Source organism: Enhydra lutris, unplaced genomic scaffold, assembly GCF_002288905.1.
Source record: "Enhydra lutris kenyoni isolate GAN:26980312 unplaced genomic scaffold, ASM228890v2 scaffoldscaffold12, whole genome shotgun sequence".
Taxonomy (NCBI): domain Eukaryota; kingdom Metazoa; phylum Chordata; class Mammalia; order Carnivora; family Mustelidae; genus Enhydra; species Enhydra lutris.
The window spans coordinates 72,371,996-72,388,642 of NW_019154096.1; the positions used below are offsets into that span (position 1 = coordinate 72,371,996).

The 16,647-nt window shown below is 45.2% G+C and overlaps 1 protein-coding gene and 1 long non-coding RNA gene across 2 annotated transcripts; both read left to right on the forward strand.

Annotated features, from left to right (window-relative positions):
- The first annotated feature begins 183 nt into the window (after positions 1 to 183).
- LOC111145092 lies at positions 184 to 3,244 on the forward strand. Its single transcript, XR_002640452.1, has 2 exons — positions 184 to 239; positions 2,489 to 3,244. It is a non-coding gene; the product is annotated as an uncharacterized LOC111145092 (long non-coding RNA).
- A 2,377-nt stretch (positions 3,245 to 5,621) lies between these two features.
- On the forward strand, positions 5,622 to 15,943 carry LOC111145055 (phosphoseryl-tRNA kinase). The gene is made up of 6 exons (XM_022499668.1): positions 5,622 to 6,606; positions 8,804 to 9,095; positions 9,336 to 9,534; positions 12,327 to 12,402; positions 12,886 to 12,979; positions 15,727 to 15,943. The coding sequence occupies exons 1-6, from the start codon at positions 6,391 to 6,393 to the stop codon at positions 15,924 to 15,926; spliced, it is 1,077 nt and encodes a 358-aa protein (XP_022355376.1). The 5' UTR covers positions 5,622 to 6,390; the 3' UTR covers positions 15,927 to 15,943.
- Positions 15,944 to 16,647: the final 704 nt, after the last annotated feature.

Consider the following 16,647-nt stretch of genomic DNA (forward strand, 5'->3'; position numbering starts at 1 on the left):
TTCGGCAACGCGCTTCCAAACCTGCGCGGTGGAAGAACTCGAGGGCGGAGCATGCGCCCCGACGGCTCCCGGGCCTAGGGCTGGAAGTGTGCGCAGGCGCGGCGCGGGCGCGCGGGAACGGGGCGGGTTTTGCACGTGGGCCCGCGGACATAGCAGGCGGGCGAAGCAGGCGGGCGCTGTGGACGACGGTTGCGGATCCGCCCTGGCGGGTCAGTCCAATGAGGAGAGTCCGTGGTCAGGTAGGGGTGGTGCGGTCGCCGCACGCGCCGCGTTGGGCCTGCTGCGGAGCGTCGGCCTGTCTGCGGTGGACGCCGCGGCCTTCCCGCCCACAGCAGCGGAGCGGGCGGTGGGTGGGTGGCTGCGGGCAGCAGGTGGAGGTTTGTACAGCGTCCCGGACTCGTAGGGGTAGCCGCGGCGCTGGCCGGACGTGGCCGAGTCTGTGAGCCTCTGGCATGAGGGCCAAACACCAACGGGGCTGACCTCGCGTCCAGTGGCCTCATCGCTGGAGGGGAGGAGAGAGGGGGACCGGGTCCTCGGGGCTCTGGTGGAGTAGCCTCTGAGCTGGGACTTGAAGGACTTTTAACGATGGGGTCCGAAAAGTGGAGCAGATGGAACTTCCTAGTTGCCCCTCGGGGTAGGAAGGTAACTGGTGCCTCCCCACCACCTCCACCCAGTCCTCTTTCTGGAAAGGCTTGTACAGATGAGTTTTTCATCTTTTGAAATAAAAAAGGGAATTATATCACAGATAAGTTCCAGAGTCCCTAAATGTAAAGGTCCTAGGACGTTTATGAAGATTTTCAGTACTCCAGATTCATTTTAGGTCATCTCCGTCAGTATTTCCATTCTATATATCCTGCTTCCTGTGATCATAAATTTCCATTCGTGTTAACAATTTGGGGAGTCCTAGGGAAAATATGCTTTTCTTCAAAAACACCTATCTTCAATTAAAGGAAAGAGATCAATGTTATCAGCTGGATTTTGACTTCCTTAAATAGGCTGAATGACCAGGAGTCAAAAAACTAAAGACTCTGTGGTTGACCCTTCTTTCACTCCCATGCATTCAATAAATCAACAGGTCTTGGTTTTCTTTCTCATTCTTCTTCATCTATGGGTCTTTTGTTTTCAAGCACTAGCTTTCATCTGAACAATTCCTGGAGTTTCTTTACTGTCATAAGCCTTCATTCTCATAACCTCCATTCCATCCTCTGCACTGCCCTCTTTTTCTTCTAGTGCTTGATGTCATCGTCACCTTTACTGCTTAGCATGACTTACAAAGCCCTTTGTACTATGACTTTTGCCTGCCTCTTCCCACATACTGCCTCCCCGCCACACGCACACATACTTTCCCCTCCAGGTGAAATGCCCCTTTTGCAGGTATGTAGGGAATATCGTGTTTATCATTCATAACCAGCTGATATTCCTTTTCCTATAGAATTAAGCTAATTCCTCTGTACTATACTTGCCCTTTTTAAGTATGTCAAGAAAAACCAGAGCTGGATGGTAAAAACATTTTATTCAGAACTATGACAATGAGAGAAAGAGGTCCATATGGAAAGAGGCTCCATTCTGAATATAGTGTGGGCAAGTAGGAATTTATGCCCAAGGAACAGGTGGGGAGTCTGGTGGAAAATTACTAAGAGAAATCATCAGGGGTTAGGGGAGTTCTGGCTAAGCCAGCCTAACAGAATTTTTGATGAGATGCCAGGATGATCAGACAGCACCTGGGGGATGATGGAGGATGAGGAATCTGGAGTGTACTCCCCATCAAGGTGGTTATAGGAACTTAAATCCTTAAAAGGATTAACTTGTTCAAAACTTGCACATTTCCAAAAAAAAGACTTGCAGTTGCCCAGCTCCTGAAAATATCCTCTCAGCTGTTGGAATATCCTGCTTGATTAAACTGTCTTTTAACTAGGGGCTTGGGGTCCCACCATCTCTAGGTCATGCTAAACAATACGATTTATGATGAAGGGTCACATTCTATTAGATTGACTTCTGAAAGGGTTGAAAACCGAATAACGTCAGCACGCGGGTGCACTCTGCCTACATGACTGACCCCCAACGACTCTGAGATCATGACCTTAGCCAAAATCGAGTTGGATGCTTAACTGACTGAACCACCCAGGTGCCCCTGTAGAGTTTTATTAGTGTTCATGGCTTTAAAAAAGAACCCCATGCTATTGTTACAGGCTTTTCTTGCTTCCCAACGCTGCCCACCATCACTACCCAAGAGTCTTAGTAAAGAGAATAATTTAAAAATAAAACTAAGGGAAGAGATTTCTTTAAAATACAAATAGAGGTATTAGGGATAAGGTAGGTAGGAATCACATAACTGTGTCTTGTCGCTGTGTGTGCCTTACAACAGATTCTTAAACACTTTCATTTTAATACCCCTTTATTCCCTTAAATTACTGAAAACTGCAAAGAGGTTTTGTATGTTTTATCTTCATAATTAAAAAAAATTAACTTGTTCTGCTTGAATCTACAGTGATGTACACTGATGGGAATGAATCCAGTAAAAAGACTGAAGAAGTAACCAGCATGAGTAATATGGGATCTGTGGAAGAGTCCACGCCAGCTTCAGAATAACTGACTTAACATGAACTTTTGTAAATGGACCTGTTGCATGGGACTGTTTTATCCCACATTCTTGGAGACTCAGCAGTGACTTCTGGGTGAACCATCTCTTCTTTTGGTAAATTTTTAATGAAGGAAAGTAGCATCCAAGCTAAATGAACCATAAGATGTATTTTGCAATTTTTTGTTTTTGTGACACTTGCACGTTCTGAATAAGTAACACATCAAAAATTCTACATAATATGCTCATAACTAATTTTTGAATATTCCTCTTAAAAGTATCCATCTTTATGCAAAATTACAGAATTTTGAGATATGTTAATGTTCCTCCAGGGATAGTTTATAATATTGGATTTCAGGATAAGGGAAAACTATAAAATCCTTATACCAGTTTTACTTCTGATAGCTGTACTTTTATATATGCTATAACGTGAACAGCCAAGGTAAATTTTCTTAGTTGATAGTTAAATTTATCTCCAAATGCTGTGGACATTGTACTTTTCTCACTTTCCTCAAACTATGAGGGGGTTTTTTGTTTGTTTTGCTTTTTAACTGCAGAAGATGTCTTTACATGTGGATACCCAGCATTTAACACAGTATCTGGTACACAAGTACCAAACATTGAGTAATTTTCAGTGTTAAAATATAGCTCATTTATTGGACTGTTGAGTTTGTTTTAAACATCTTTTTAACTATTTAAAACAGAACAATCGTAGGAAGTAAGGAAATAGTGAGAAAGCTCATTGGAATTTTCTTCCAAGGGAGTTGGTCTGAAAGCTTAAGAAACCACAAAGGACACTAAAATCTGTTCCATCGTTGTTACTATGAATCGGATGTTGCCCCAGATCCTCCTTTATCTTAGCAGAACTGCTTTTTGTACCTGTGGTCTTTCCTCAGCCACTTTGGTGGTTCTTAGAGTTAATGAGATTAATGATTATTCTGGTCTCAGTACCCACTTTCAGTACAGTAGATCACTTACACGCTTTCACATACCACATTTACTCACCTCACCAGACCAGGGGCAGAGTGGTCTTTGAGAAATCAGAAAAACACTACATATTGTAAGATTAGTTCCAGATCTGGTAACATTTCAGTATCTGGCTCACATTTTAGGTTACCTTTGTTAAGTTTTTAAAAAACTCAATAGGAAGATAAGATTGGTGATGTGAAGATGATCCAACTGGAAATGATATTGATAGTATAGAAAAGGAGCCAGTAAGCTTGCAAGTTTTACACGGGCCTGAAATTTACAGTTTTTGAAATGGGTATGAACAGATACCTCGCTGGAGAGCAAAGAAAGTTCGTTTTCACAGGCCTCTGAGGAGGTGGCAGCTGAAGGGACAAGCACTTCCTAAATGTCTACTGGGTTATGGAATAACATGTCTTAGTTAATCTCGTAATGGGAAGTGAGAGTTTGGAGAGGTTGTGAATGTCATGTTTGCAATGCCATGTTTGGGTTAAGGTAAAGCAGGTCAAGGTACTTTTTTTTTTTTTTTAAGATTTATTTATTTGAGAGGGGCGGGGCAGAGGGAGAGAGAGACTTCACACTCCGCACTGAGCAAGGCACCCGATGGAGCTTGATCCCACAACCCTAAGATCATGACCTGAGCCAAAATCAAGAGTTCTGACACTTGATAGACGAAGCAACCCAGGCGCCCCAGGTCAAGATATTTTTAAAAGTCTGACTAGAAAGGGGTTCCAGAAGGCTTAGCTCTAGGAATTAGTAAAGAAAAAAGAAATTGGCAAAAGAGGTGAGGAATGAGGTTTTACTCCGATTACTGTGATTAAGGAAATCAGGGCTTTGTCAAGCTAGATTGTTAGTGTTTCTGTTAGCAACTGAAGAACTTGAGTGCTGAGTCGGCAGGAAACAGTGTTAACCAGAGGACACCTGCTTCTGAAGATACTGGGGATGTCAAAAGGTGGAATCTCAGAGTTTCTAAGCGCTCCTCTGCAGACTTATACAGATAAGGAGACTGAAACCCAGAGGAGTCACACATAGCTCTTTAAGTTCATTTGCTCTCAGATGAATATAGTTCCCCTTAAGGACAGGCAGCTGAGTCAGAATGAATTGAAAGCTCTCGCGAGAAGAAACAAATGAACAGCTTCCAACATGGGACAATTAGCTGAGGCAAAAATTGAAATTGGGTGCTGAGCACTTCCTACAACCTATGTGGTAGTCGGTCCCAGCAAAGGTCCCGGGCAATGCCCAGGGCTCTGAGGGCCATAACTGATGGACTAGAACTAGGAAGGGGAGGCATGTCATGCAGTCTCACCCCGGGGTTCAAAGCAGACTGCCTGCTCCAGCGTGAAGGTTACTGACCAACCTCCTTGCTTCTGAGGATCAGAAGGAAGGGAATGAGGACAATTGAGGCTGCACTTAGAGTGCCATGTGACAACCAATCTAAGAGTGATTTAAATCAAGTTTAACATCGTAAATAGGAGGGATCTGTCCCCTTCAGATTATGTATGTGAGGTGAAATGGGCCACAAATGTCTCTTGAGGATGGGATTGCTTTTTGGTCCTGTCTGTTGTCCCTGTAACTACTACAGTGACACCAACAATCAGATCAGTCTGAATACAGGTACTAGATCTACCAGCAACGAAAGTTTGGGTCCTTTTCCTCCCCAAAGTTCTTAGTATACTCAGCTTTTTCCTTAAATCAGCTGAGGTGGGAGGGAAAGGAGGTAGAGAGGTAGTAAGCAAGGCTTTTAAAGTTCCAAAGAGCTACCTACTCGGGCTCAATAAATGAACTAGATTTCTGCCCAAAGTACTCCATCTTCATTGCTAACGCCGTTTGAGCTTTGGGCACTCTGACTCAGCAGCCACCCCCATACTCACTCTCAGCTGGGGACCTTGGGCTTGCTGCCCCACTGGCATAACATTCCTTTCTCGTTCTTGCACTGGACCGATGACCAAATCCTGAAATGACTATGTTTAACTCACGGCTCACCTTCAAGAGAAAATGTATGTGTACATCCTCTGTAGTCAAACTATATCAGATTTAACATTGCGTTATTGATTGTATCCCCCCTTTATTGATTCTGACCTCCTCTGCACACATTTTGAACACACCACTTTGTGACTAAGAAGTAATCCCCTTTAAAATAAAGTGAAAGTTAGAATCCGAATTCAGCTTCTCTACATCACAACTCCATACAAGGAACTTTCTACCTCCCCACAGCCTAGTACGTCTCCTTTAACACTAAAATACCTACGGTCCTCTGCATGAATACACTGGAACGGAGGTCTCGGGATGTTCCTGTCCTGCCTCCACCTCTTCGCACTTGCCGCCAACTCCGGGCGCAGTGACCAGTGTTTACCCTGCCCCCCACCTGTCGCATTTAGGAGGGGCAGCGGAGCGCCGGCGTGGGACTGTCGACTCCGCCTTACATTCTAACAGCAATTGCCCTTTCAAAGACCGCTGGGGGAAGACGCTCAGAGTCTCTTCCGGGATTTTCCAAGCACCTCGCCTTAAAGAAACCGAGGTGCAATTCTCGATGGCTTGCAAGTTTCCAGCAGGGAGGATAAATCTGACCACTCCAACTCTCTGACCCTTTGGGTAATGTCCAGGAGTCAGGAAACGCATCGCCGTGGTCCCCAGCCTAGACGACTCGCCCCACAAAGAGCTCGGCACCAGCGGTTCCAGGGACCACGAGGAGATCGCGGAGCCGGCCGGACCGTGCACCGTGTGGGGATCGGAAGACGCACCCGTCTTTCCCTCCCGGCCCCAGGCGGCACAACCACTGCGCGTGCGTGCTGCGCAGACGGTTTCGGAGACGGAGCTCCCCGCCGCCTTCCGTCTCCCGCTACAGCATGAAGACTGCCGAGGACGCCCGCGGAGCGCGCAGCGAGAGGCCGCGGGAGGTAGGCCTCTGCCTTCTCTGCGGCCTGCCGGCAGCAGGAAAATCGACCTTCGCGCGGGCCCTCAGCCACCGGCTGCGGCAGGAGCGGGGCTGGGCCGTCGGCGTGGTCACCTATGATGACGTCATTCCGGACGCGTTCCTGGAGCAGGCGAGCGCGCGGCCATTGGTCAGTACGGAGGGGGCGGGGACGAGACCCCGGTTGTGGAAGGAATGGGGGCGTCCTACTAAAATGCGGGGCTACACCTAGTGTGGGAGGGGCGCGCCTGATAGAGGGGGAGAGACCTGGATTCGGGAGAAGTGGAGTTGGTTTAGCACAGACTATGCTGACTCCATCTTAGAGTAATTCGTTGTAGAGATTTGTGTGTTTCTGTGGGGCATGTTTGTACTGTCCCTTCTACAGAAGGAGGCTCAAGACAGCGCAGGTGTCGTCAGCGTGCAAGAGGGAGCCCCCACCCCCGTGGTCAGGAATGCTCTTGAAAGATCCTTCAGGAAGATTGGTCTTAGGAAGGGGCGGGATCTCTTAAAAATGTCAACACAGCCCGTTTAACATCCAGCCACGGGCAAATCTTTGTGGATCTATTATAAGTTTATACAATTTGCAGGGAAAAAAATTTTTTTAAGAAAAAGGATACAGAATTATAAATAACAAAATTCCTAGGGTCCCTCCTGTGATAGTAGAAAGTGGCTGTACAAATGAAGGGTCTGGCCTCTGAAGCTCACTCTTCATTCATCTCAGGGTGAATCTGCCTCTGCCGGCATAGGAAAACATGGTGGTCCCTTAACTGGCCACAGATGAAGTAATGGGCTTCTGTTCAGTAACCAGCTTGTACGTTCCAACTGCACACTTTAGACCTTCAGATCACACTCAGCACAGTGAGGTGCATCCCCTTGGAGAAGCATATAAAAACAGAGCTCTGGGGGGTGGAGAGTAGATTTATATCTCCCATCTCACTCTCACTCTATAGCAGATCCTCTGACAGATTCTGAAAAATTAAATTATGTTTGTCGTTTAATACCCTAGTGTAGATGGATGCACGTAAATAACGTGCAAATATGATGTGATTCCACTCTGTAAATATATATGTACAAATATAGTACATTTGCTAGATGGAAACATTTTGGACTGCTCCAGCAAGATTATATATACTTTTCCTATTCTTTTTTTTTTAGATTTTATTTATTTATTTGACACACAGAGATCACAAGTAGGCAGAGAGGCAGGCGGGGGCGGGGGGGGGGGGGAGCAGGCTCCCTGATGAGCAGAGAGCCCGATGTGGGGTTCGATCCCAGGACCCTGAGATCATGACCTGAGCCAAAGGCAGAGGTTTTAACCCACTGAGCCACCCAGGTGCCCCATACTTTCCTATTCTTGTTTAATTGTGAGGCAAATGCAGTATCAAGTCCTGGACAGTACGAGATTTAGTTGGACGGTAGTATTTTCACCACTTGAGGGAAAGCTGAAAGCTGTTGATAGGGATTGTTGTATTGCTGGGCTTTTTCCTCTCTTTTATTATATTTTTTTCCACTCCTCCCTACAGATGAAGCCCGTGGGACTCATCTAGTCACCATGGGCAGGAAATCTCACCTTCTAGGAAATGATCTTGTTTCCTTTTCAGTAGGTTTAGGCGATGTATTTGTTGTATATGGTGTAATCTCAGTTGATGTGGCAGGGCATGGACAGGCGGGAGAGGGATCCTTTTCTGGTGTTCCTATGTTTTCTCCAGCCTAGACCTCATAACTCTGTCCCTGCTATCCACAGTCCTTGAGCAGCACAAGATTACCTGTATTCTCAAGTTATTTATTCTCCTCCCTCCGTCTGCCTTCTCTGTCGTTCCCCATTCTGTTTCAACTCTGTTGTTAGCCTGAAATCTTTTCATCTTGACCCAGGCACCTTTGAGCTGATCTTTTCCGTCCACAACTTTCCTCATTTCAACAGCAAACCAGCATAGCTGTATCTAAGCCAGACTATTTTTATTTCAGCAGGATATTGATTTTGGCTCCTCATTTCTCCTGGAGGGTAACAGCGGACGATTGATCTAGCAGAGAAATAGAGATGTGAAAACAAATGCCTAAACCCTCTGCTAGAGCAGGATGCCATGTAGGCAAGGGAGATTCTGAGCTGCCTCCTGTGTGACTGAGTCTGAGGAGACTTCAGAGGACTAACATCAGGGAGTAGGAGTTTGTGGGCAGAGGAAACCATGTATACTGAGATACAGAGGCATGACAGAACAGGTTGTGCTCAGAGAATTCCAAATGGTGCAGCGCTGTGAGCTGAAATGTTCATGTGCAGTGGGTGGCAGTTAATCGTGACCACCCTGCTGGCCAGAGCCTGGCATAAATTGTCATTCTTCCATCTTTTGCAGCCATCGCAATGGAAATTGCTTCGACAGGAACTGTTGAGGTATCTAGAATACTTCTTGATGGCTGTCATGAACGCGCGTCAGATGTCTGCCCCACCCAACAGGACCGCCGCCGTGTGGGAGGATTTTATAACCTGCTTAAAGGATCAAGATCTGTTATCTTCTGCTGTGCTGGAAACCCAGTCTTGCTACCTCTTAACGAAGACTGCTGTTTCTAGACCTTTGTTTTTGATTTTAGATGACAACTTTTATTATCAAAGTATGAGATACGAAGTCTACCAACTGGCTCGGAAATGTAATTCAAACATATTTTTCTTACACACAGACACTTGTTTGCCTATCAAAATCATTATCATTCTTAGTGAGAATTTAATTGGATGGGGAAGTTAGTATCGCTTTACTTAATTTTTGAAGCTATATGTTCAGCCTTGCAAATGGTTTTTCCTGCTTCCGCCGGTATCATTTTTCTAATTTGTTTATGTCACATTTTGGAAAAAAACAGTGCACCAGTAATTTTATGGTTTAACGTTTTCAGATTCATTAGGCTTCTGCCAGCTCTTTTTAGACTGTTCTCTCGAGACCTGTTTGCAGAGGAATGATCAGAGACCCCAGGCTCTGCCTGCCGAGACCATCCACCTGATGGCAACAAAGATAGAAAAGCCCAACCCTGGGAAAAATGCTTGGGAACACAACAGCCTCACAATTGAGAGTACGCCGTGTTCTTCTGAGGCCAGGTACCCAACACAAAGCTGATCTTCACCGGCTGCCTCCCTGAGCCCGGCCAGCTGTGCTCCTTGCTTGACTCATGGCCCCTTGGTTAATCCTTCCACAAGCACTGGAGAGAGATTGTTGTCTTCCCTTTATGGAGAGGAGGCAACTGAGTGAGAAAGTTACTTTGCCCAGAGTCCTCAAGCTTGCAGCAGCTGAGATGTGAACCCGAGTTTGTGTGCAAACGTGGACTCTCGTTAAGACTGTGTTGTCGTGAGAGATCAGAGCAGGGAATGCAGAGTAGGGCGCATCTTTGAAACTCTCGCTACAATGTTAGCACAGTCTAAAGAGTTTGCCTGGTCATTTTCCTCTAGAAAGAAAATGGGTGGGAGGGGCAGGGTCCGAATTTTGCCTTAAACCTCCCTGTCATTATACTGCTGCATGTGTGTGAGGCTTCTGGGCTGTAGTGCTAGTGCTTGCGTGCATGGTCTGTGTCTTGGGAGTTCTACAGCAGCACATTTCTAATGGAATTTTCACTGCTGATGGAAATGGTCTCTATTTGTACCATCCAGAGTAGTGCCTGCAGGGCACCTGTGACCGTTGAGCTCTTGAAACACAGCCAGTGCCTCTGAGGGCCGAAATTTAAAATTTTATTTTAATTGTTTTAAATGTAAACAGCCTCTTGTAGCTAGTGGCTGTTGTGTCCGACAGCAGAGTTTCAGAGCTGTATTCCCCACATTTCCTCAGCCCCTGACTAACTGTTGTCCACGGGGCATCAGCAGTTTTTGTTTTTTTTTTAAAGATTTGAGAGAGAGCATGAGTGGCGGGGCGGGGGGAGGGAGCGGCAGGCAGAGGGAGAGAGAGAAGCAGACTCCCCACTGAGCAGGGGGCCCAAGGTAGGGCTCCATCCCAGGACCCTGAGATCATGACCTGAGCGGAAGGCAGAGGCTTAAGCAACTGAGCCACCCAGGTGCCCCAGATCAGTCATTTTTAAAAGGCTAATTTTTAAAATTCATTCCTCAAAATGTTTAGTTCTAAGATATCGTTTCCACCCATTTCTTAATACGTACTTGAACATGCTTAAAAAATTGGATTTAAGTGACTATTGTTTATAGGTTTATGAAATAAGCTACTGCTGAGGTTTCTAATTTTAACTTGTAATATCCTGAAACTTTGAGCAGGTGCATAACCAGCTGATTCCTGTTCACTCTGGAATACTTGAAATTTTTTCCTTTGGAAGTGAATGGCTGGTTGAGGCCTCCAGGTGTCTATCCCATGAGAGTGGCCTAATGTTCTCAATGCTCTGAGACCAGGGAGGGCCAGTTCTTGCAAAAAAGAAGGAAGAGTGTTTCTCCCATGCTTTTGCCAATGCTTAGCACAGTCTGTTTTGTCTTGGGTCTTTGGAGGCTGGCCACCTGTTCTCACATGTCCAAAATAGTCACAGCACCAGTGAAGGGGTTGTTTGAAGCCTGGTAGCCTTGTATTAGAAGTTGAAAGATGATCTGACAAGCATACATTTTCCAGGCTTCTATAAAGTACTACTTCACCACCACTGCCGCTGGTAGTGTTACTGCTCACAGTAACGGCTGGTGAGCAGATACTCTGTATTGGGCATGTACTGAACGCTTCCTATGTTTAATCTCATTCAATCCCCACAAACAACTCTTGAGGATAAATAGAATTATCCCCATTTTATAGATGTGTGACCGGCAGGTAAGCCGGGTGACACATCCAGGTAGTAAGTGGCAGACCCATGGTTTGGACCCAGCACGATCTCACTCACTCCAGAAGTTGGCTCTTTTCAGCGTGAGAAAGATCATCTTGAAGTTGAGCTTTAACTCCCGCTGGCCTAAATAGCTTCAGTGGTTCCCTCTGCACTCGGAGTAGTAGAATTCAGACTCCGTACCTTAAAGTACGTGTTTTCACCCCAGTTAACTTTGCAACCTCATATCCTACTACTTTCCCCCTTTGCCGCTTTTCAACCAAACTGGCCTTTGTTCCATGAACAGGAGGAGCTTGTTCTTGCCTCCGGGACTTTGTACTTGCTGTCACCTCTACCCTTCGCACTTACTATGCGTGATTGACTTTCCTGCCCATCCTAACTAATGTGAGGAGTGTTTGTTGGACTAACGGGCCACACTCTTAACACCATCATTTTGTTTATTGCCTTCATTCATCCACTCATCACTGTCTGAAATTATAACTTTTTGCTGAAGTAATGAGACAGACAATGTAGCCATCACCAGGCTTAGAGACAGTGGGGGTTTCACTGCACTTCCTGCTTAGCACACAATGTCTCGTACAGTGTTTGTATTTTTCATATAAGAAGATACTCAGTAAAACCTCGTTGAATGAATGAATGAATTCACCCTCAGCCCTCCGTGGCCCCTTGACAGGTGGGGAACTTCTCTAACCTACATCGGGTAAACAAGCAGAGGCCAGAAGTACAGACTGAGTATCCTCCTTTAGGGCATGGAGTGGAGCTATGGCGGACTAACATTTAGCGCTTAATGAGGGAAATAGGAGAATGTCTTTTTCAAAGCTTATTGAAATGAGTCTTAAGAAATTAATATTTTTTTAAAATAAGAGGATTCTTTTGCCTTATAATTTGTTTTAAGCTTCTACTTTTAGACTTTGAAAGTAGAAGGTAGCTTCCAAATTGTTTCATTTTCCCCCCTTTGGCTTAGGGCCTTTGGGTTACACCACTTTTATTCCTCTAGACTTCACTTTAGTGTTCATAAACACAAGTTTTTGGTTTTTTTTTTTAAAGGATGTTTGATATAGGGATTTATTTTATCTCCCCTTCTCTTTCTTGCAGCCTGAAGTTGACTGATTTATTGCTTACTGCTTTGGAGAATCCAGTAAAATATATTGAGGACAATGTGGAACAAAAGGTAAATCTTCTGGATACATTTAGCATAAATGGGAAGGCACCACTTTCGGAAGGAGGGTCTTTTTGAGCTGAGTGGGTAAAATATGGAAAATGCGTGGCCACTGCCTTGGCGTCTCCACGGTGCTCCCGCTTCTGCTCCAGGCTGTGGTGGGGCATCAGCTGGCCAGAGCCATTTGTCCAACTCTCAGGAATATCAGAGCCTGTCGCCATCACGCTGGTGTTGGTGACTTGAAATGGGCAAGGACAGAAATACGTGCACTGGGGACACGGACAAACACTGGAAACGGGGTGTGTTGCTGTTGTTGCTGGAGAGCCTGTGACTAGACATTCACCAGCACCCGCGGTCTAGATGGGCCCATCTTCTAGGGAAGGAGAATGGGAACTGAAAAGCCACCTTCACTTATCTTTTCGTCCCATCGAATACACGTCCTACTTTAGCCATCTCTCTTACAAAACTTCCCATAACAATGTCTGTGTTCCATAGGAAACAGACAGAATCATTTGTTCAACTAATGTTCTGCATCAGGCCGACCAGACGCTCAGAAGGATTGTCTCTCAGACGATGAAAGAGGCAAAAGGTATGCTGGGTGGTTTTCTGGGGTTTGGTTGGTCCGACGCTGCTGCTGTTCCTGTCCCCTTGACACAGCGGGTGGCTTATTAGCTCTCAGTCCTAACGTTCACATCATGTTCCGGTTTCAGTATGCAACTTGGTTATGTAAAAACTAAATATCCGACCCCTGGAACAGGGTCTTCGTCCGTCCAGCACATTTTTATTGAGTGGCTCCTCGGCACTAGGCTTTATTCTAGATGCCGGGGCATCAGTAGGGAGCAGAGCGTTATACTGAGCAGACAGACGACAGATAGTGAGTATCGGCTGAGGCGCTGGAGAAACATAAAGTAGGGAAGGGTGATGCAGAGTGATGGGAGAGCTTCTCTCTAAGGATAGTCTGGAAGGCTTCTCAGCGATGACATTTTAGCGGAGCTACGAATCAACAGAAGGAGCGAACACGCAGTCATCTGGTGGCAGATCGCTCTAGGCAGTGGCCACAAATGCAGAAGCCCAGAGGTGAAGTTGTCTGGTATGTTCTAGAGCAGAAAACGGGGCTGTTGAGTTGGGTGGAGGAAGGAATGGGGAGAGGTGCTCAGGGGCCACCTGGCAGATGGGCAAGCTCAGTGTGTCCTCAGTCTGAACTTGAATGGAGTATGTGCTAGTTCTAGAACATTAACTCCTTCAGGTTTTAAATATTTAAATATCAAACTCCTTGCTATATTTAAATTTTGATTTAAAAACTAATGTTAGCTTAACATTTCTTGAGTTTTTATATGCTAAGTGTCCCCATGAGGTGAGTGTAATTTTACAGATAGGACATGAAGGTTCTGGGAGGGTCAAGTAACTTGCCCAAGGCTGAACAGCTATAAGGCACTTGGACAGCCCGGGTTCAGAGTCAAGTCTTCCTCCCGTGTGTGCTTTCTGTTAGGCTCCCTGCATCACCAGCTTTGATTATTAATACCTTTACAAAAGCTTAGAAAGTTGGAAAAGCAAACAGTACACTAACCATACGGTATTTTTCATACTTTTTTTTTTTTTTTTACCACAATCCATAAGCGCATTTTCTCTTGTATCCTGGTGTGTAGTCCGGTACAAGAACATGTGCGTGCATAGCGACAAATTTCACAAAGCCCTCACGTGTGGAGCGAGCTCTACGACATTCTATTTGACTTTATTTTAGAAAACGGCTGCCTGCAACCTGCATCTCACTTGTAGGTTACAGTCTGGAGTTTGGAAACCAGAGGCCTGGAACAGAAGCAGCAGCATAATTAGAATAGAGACGAAGATAGTTGTAGGAGTTCTCTCTCAGCCATTTGCCTTTATTGCTTTCTATATAAAATGAAGAGAAGAAGGGGGAATAGGATTATGCCCAAATCACTCTTGACTCATTTTTCACCCGTTAAAATGACACTTCTATTTGTCTGTTTATTTATGTGAGGGAGGTGCTTCTAGCTCCTGGATCCATACCTAAATGAAATTAAAAATTCAGTTCTCCTACCATCCAGAGAACATGAAAAGACAGCCCACATATCAGGAGAAAGTATTTGCGGATCCTTTATCTCAGAAGAGACTTGTATCCAAAATAGGTGAAGGACCGGTACCACCCACTCAGCGTTATAGACAATCACATTTTAAAAATGGGCAGAGGGTCTGATAGACATTTCCCCAGGGTAGATACAAAGATGGCCAAACCATAAAGAAAACACAATTATCAGTAGTCCGCAGGGAGGACTCCCGAGCACACCCGCTGGGCGGGAGGGAGTCCGGAAGGGCCTGCGTGGGCTGGACGTGGAGGAGCGCAAACCCGCCCGGCTGGTGGGGATGTGAAGTGGTGCAGCTGCTTTGGCATACAGCCAAGCAGCTCCTCAAATGGTTCAATGGCGTTACTGGGGGCGCCCAGCCCACCCACTCCTAGGTGTCTGCTCAAGAGAATTGCCAACATATGTTCGTACCAGAATGTGTACACAAATGTTTGTGTCAGCATTATTCCTGGTGGCCAGGATGAACCCTGAAAACAGTATGCAAAGTGGAAGAAGCCACCACCCAAAGCCACGCTGCTTGAGTCCCGGCCTATGAGGCGCCCAGAAGCGGGACATCGGGAGCCCCACGAGCCCATCAGTGGTGGCTTAGGGATTCGGGGTGGGGCCGAGGCTGGGGTAGGCAGGTGGGAGTAAGGGACGCAGGTTTCTGAGAGGATGAGCCGTTCTCGAATGGACCGTGGGGAGAATCGCAGGTGCCTGCAGGTAGCCAGATCGTAGTTTAAATCAGTGAAGTGTATGGTTTGCCAGTTTTATTTCAGCAAAGCTGTTTAATAACACGACAGTCTTATTTTAGTCACATTACCCACGTGGCTGGTGGCTGCTGGGTGGGGTAGGACAGAACATCTTCATCATCGTAGGAGGTTATAGGTCACACGGCACTGCTAGAGAGAATTTATCAGCTTCAAACCGAAATGTCATTGCCTCGTTCTGCTTTTTGGCCTTACTGCCTCTTAGTTCACAAAGACTCTAAATCACTATCTTGTCAACAACAAGGAAAATCCTTTTCAGGTTTATCTTTTCTGCTCTTGCATTTCGTGGCCAGGCACTGAAAAGATCTGTTTGCTGTCACACGAATGTGACCTTTGTTTCTATGGGACACCTACTGGGACTGCGGTTATTAACAGAATAATCTGATTGGTTTGTCCGAAGTATTCAAATTCATTTCCTGATGTTACTAGACAGCCCAACCTGATTAGTTTACACAAATAATTGTGAGAGTATCTTTTCATTTTAGATGAACAAGTGCTTCCTTTCAACTTGAAGCTCCTAGCAGAGGAACTCAACAGGCTCAAAGCAGAGTTTTTGGAGGACCTAAGACATGGAAACAAAAAATACCTGTGTTCTCAGCAAACCATCCATATATCAGATGTTATTTCTTTTTTTCATTATGAGAAAGACAACATTGTCCAGAAATATTTTTCAAAGCCGCATTAAAACTTCTGAACTTCCAATCAAATGTCTGATTTTGGTTAAGATTTTACAAACTAAAACAATTTTGTGTTCCTGGATGTCTTCTTACCCAGTGATGGGAAATGCCAAAGACTTACTTTAAAAAAAAAAAAAAAAAAAAAAAAAAAAAAGCAACAGTCCATTCTAAACACCCATTTGTCATAAGAGAAATAACTTCAGTCAGTCATTTGTCAGATGTGACATGGGTAATTAGGCATCAGAAGCAGGCAGGCTTCCTTGTTTCTGTGCCAGAAACCTTAGGGTGGGGCTGGTGGGAATAGGGGTCTTGCTGAATGGATCCTCAGGAAAGCAGAGAGACTAGGAAGGAGACGAGATGTGGGTACATGGAGCTGTTTTTGTCTTTAATTCATGTGACCGATCATCTCATGGGTAAGGCATTCTACAGATTCAAACCAATGTAGCCATAAAACCTTTTTCTTTTTTTTTTTTTTAATTTATTAACAGTTTACATACTGGAAAATTACTAAAAAAATTGGATCCTAGTTTTCAAAGAAGAAAAATCAAGATCAATAGAAAAGTGTTATTTTTTTTTTTTATTCATGTATTACAAAAGCAAAGCTTCATTCACAATAGGAACTACAGTCTGGATAGTTATTTCAGCATTGAACTGCTCTCTGGAATCCCTAAACAATATAGTGTTTTGCAACCATACTCAAGTTTTATGTTTTGCATACAAAATATGTTC